General features: G+C 40.4%; 1 protein-coding gene across 1 annotated transcript; it reads left to right on the top strand.

Moving 5' to 3' along the window:
• Window positions 1–1,592: 1,592 nt before the first annotated feature.
• On the top strand, window positions 1,593–1,943 carry LOC128735428 (ataxin-8-like; the record flags this gene model as incomplete). The annotated part of the gene is made up of 1 exon (XM_053829913.1): window positions 1,593–1,943. A coding segment is annotated over one exon (351 nt), but the record flags the coding sequence as incomplete, so codon positions are not given.
• Window positions 1,944–3,797: the final 1,854 nt, after the last annotated feature.

The following is a 3,797-nucleotide window of genomic DNA, read 5'->3' as shown; positions in this document are numbered from 1 at the left end:
AATTATCATAATTATAGCGAGGGACGCGCGCTCGCTAATGCTCGTTCGAATGACCGAACGGTGCTGCTGTCCCTTTTCCGGTTTCTCCGGGCACAAGTCAGCGCGGACAATAAGAATTATCTATTGTCAATTGTTCGCGTGCCAACGCTAATGGTGGTTGGTGCATAATCGGAGAGGGGTCCTTTTGGCTAGGAAACAGCACCCAACCCAGTCAGAGCTCTTCTAACGATAGAGTCAAGCTTGTCAGCAGCAGGCTTGAATGAAAAATTGTGCGCGCTCTTTTGCTTTGAAAACAGAAAGCGAATTCCAAAGCACTCTTCGGATAAGTCAATGAAAAAACATTATGTTTTCGTCTTGTTAAAGTTGGTTTAAAGTTTAAGATTTGTTTCGAATTCTTCGCTGTATTTTTACTATTATTTTAAAACGAAGTGAAATTGTAAAAACACAATCTATTAAACCCAAACAAAGGAAGATTTCACTCGGAACTAAATCATTTGCATCGCTTTGCTCGGCTAAACTAACCATGTGTAACGAGTGTGCCGCTGCTGCCGCTGCCGTTGCTGACTTCCCTGCTGAGCCCTGCCTTTGAACCATTTGAAATTATGGCTGGCGAATTCAAAAGCAGGCAACTCCACCGCAAGTAGCCCTCGCATTTCAGCACGGATAAAGCCCGGCCGGCGAGGCGATGATGGTGAGCGTGGCTGACCTTTTCGGCGAAAAACTTTTTATAGAATGTCCTTTTGCCCGGATAGGCTGGAAAAGTTGCCTCAAATAGACTGGCTTTTGCCTTTCCGTCCTGCCGGCCGGCACACAGCGGCAAAAGTGCTCTCCTCTGGCAGGCAGCAGCGATGTCGGCAATGATGGATTCAAGTGTAATTTAAATAATGATATGAAGTACGGTGTGCTGCTTCTGAAAAGCGTTGAACTCGAGTTGGTCGAGTCGACGCGTATATGCGGAAAGTTTCGAACACCCTTTGCCGACGTCTCTTCGGTTGATGCTTGCCGGTGCACGCGGTCGGAGGTTGCTTTTCATGAATGACCCAAGTAAATTATGCAAATCACTGGAGAATTATGAGGATTTTTCTGTGTCATGTACGCTCTGGTTGTGATTGTTTGAGCACTTTCGAGAGTGGTTTACCGAATGTGGGTTTTAGCATAAATGTCAGCGGCAGCAAAAGGGCCAAGCGAAACTTTGCTAATTGATTCGTCATCAACTTCAGCGTGGCTCAATCAGTTTAATTATTCAAGTGCTTTCCATTGTATATTCTTTACGAACGTGGGTGATAATAACATAAGCGACAATAGTCAATAAATATGGTAATGGTCGGCCAGATTTGTTATGATTAAAAATGTTTTATCTCCGATATAAATTCGAGCTTGAGCTAATGTAGCAAAACGTCCAATGACAGCAAAACAATGACGTGTTTAGTCGAATTCCAAACTCTTTTATACTCTCTTATCTAGTCGATACCTCGATAGGAGAAAAAATCAGGATATGTTATATACACAACAGCATGCTTGACAAAGGTCTACGATAGAAATAATTTTACGATAAAATCTTGAATACTTTTTACACTTCTTTGACCCAACAAAAACAACAACAACAACAACAGCAACAACAACAACAACAACAACAACAACAACAACAACAACAACAACAACAACAACAACAACAACAACAACAACAACAACAACAACAACAACAACAACAACAACAACAACAACAACAACAACAACAACAACAACAACAACAACAACAACAACAACAACAACAACAACAACAACAACAACAACAACAACAACAACAACAACAACAACAACAACAACAACAACAACAACAACAACAACAACAACAACAACAACAACAACAACAACAACAACAACAACAACAACAACAACAACAACAACAACAACAACAACAACAACAACAGCAACAACAACAACAACAACAACAACAACAACAACAACAACAACAACAACAACAACAATAATAACAACAACAACAACAACAACAGCAACAGCAGCAGCAGCAAATTCGGTGCGCTGCTGATGCTGAAACTCATATTCACATATTCATCTCTGACAACTTTCGAACAACTTCGACAACTTGATTTTTTCCAGTACTGCTTTAAACATAACCACTTTTCGAGACATTTCATTTTTATATTTTTTGGATGTGACTCTACCTTTCGGTACGATCTACGTCAACAAATAGCAGTTAAAACCACATTTTGCCCGCCCAGTTAGCTCCGGGGTACGATACATGCTGCCCAAGTAACAATCCTGGTTTTATTACAAACTTATGACGGTTCTGATGACCAAAATTGGACCAAAATCACAAGCCAGTCGTCGTATATTCGAATCTCGACTGGGCGGTGCCGCTACAGAGTTAAGGGGGAACCCTACTCTGGAAGACCGAAAAATAATAGATTTTCGTAAAACATTTTCAGATGCTGGAGTTATAGTTAGAGGTGTGCGCCGGTCAGATCATCGGCGGCGCAGGATTCATTTTTATTCGGCGGCGGCGTCGCCGGCGTGACGCCGTTCGTTACTATCGGCGGCGGCGGCGGCGTGCATCGGCGTGCGAATATTTTACACCGTTAAATTACCGCATTTCGTATAAGTTTAAGCAAAATATTTTTAAAAATCGAACTAAAGTTGACAAGTAAATTAAATCTTAATAATGCTTATTTTGTGAATAATTTTTAATGACCCTCAAATCTTGGAATAATTTTTTATTTGTATGATTGCGAATACGCGATATGGTAGACACTAGTACGTAAAAGGCAGGGAAGATTGGGATACGCACTCCATCCATTCGATTTTATGCCGTACATATGATATATGAACGTCCGATTGCTATAGATCGAATTTAAATTTCAGTTTTCTTCCAATGGGTTTTTTTTTAAAATTAAGGGATAATACATGCATTGCGTATAATAGACGGCGTCTACAACCAGGCGGGTGAAATCGGGAATGTTGCAAATCGAGCAAGAAGCAAAGTATGCCCATGCGAGCGAGTATAAACAGCATCCAGCGCTTACGCAACTGACGCAAGCGTACGATAAGCAACCTCCGATGCTGCGTGCATACATCCTGCTACCTACTTACTAGCGAGCGCACTGCCTCGAAATGTCTTTCTGCACAGCCCGCTCACAAACCGTACAACTTGTGAGAAGCCAATAGCCCGCGCGGGTGTTGGGCACCGCTAATTCGCTAACCGACCAATCAAGAAACGCTAGTTATACTTTATAATTTATACTCAGACTAGCCGAATTGTTGCTGGTCCATAATTCCAAATGAAGTACCGCTGTTTATTTTAAAATTAATAAACTGTAAAGCATTTTATCCATTATAATAGGTTTTGATTTTAGTTAAATTAAGAAAAGTCGTGTAATACCGGTCTGATTCAAACTTAGAACAGTCTCAAACTTCGAACACTTCAGAATAAAATGCTCGTTAGTTTCGCTAATATGATAAAATATTATGCTTATTGTGCACCACCGTGTTCGTCAGAATGTCCTCTATCCGGTGAGGTATGACATTGAACTGTAGGACTCCTTGTAAGAAATCAGCAGGCGCTGGAAAAAAGTGGGAACTCAGCTTTTAACTTCGTTCGCATACTCTTAGCGTTTCGTGCAAAAGTAGTTTTTTTTCGTTTGCATTATTTTACCAATTTTTGAACATTTATCTTCCCACTTGGCGATTATTAGGTAAGTGCAAGATATATATGTACTAAAGCATAGTTAAAATACAATATTTCATGCATTATTTCAAAGATATTAGATAAACAAAAA

Source organism: Sabethes cyaneus, chromosome 2, assembly GCF_943734655.1.
Source record: "Sabethes cyaneus chromosome 2, idSabCyanKW18_F2, whole genome shotgun sequence".
In the NCBI taxonomy this organism is placed as follows: domain Eukaryota; kingdom Metazoa; phylum Arthropoda; class Insecta; order Diptera; family Culicidae; genus Sabethes; species Sabethes cyaneus.
The sequence above is the reverse complement of the archived record's forward strand: the minus strand, read 5'-3'. Positions and strand labels throughout refer to the sequence as shown.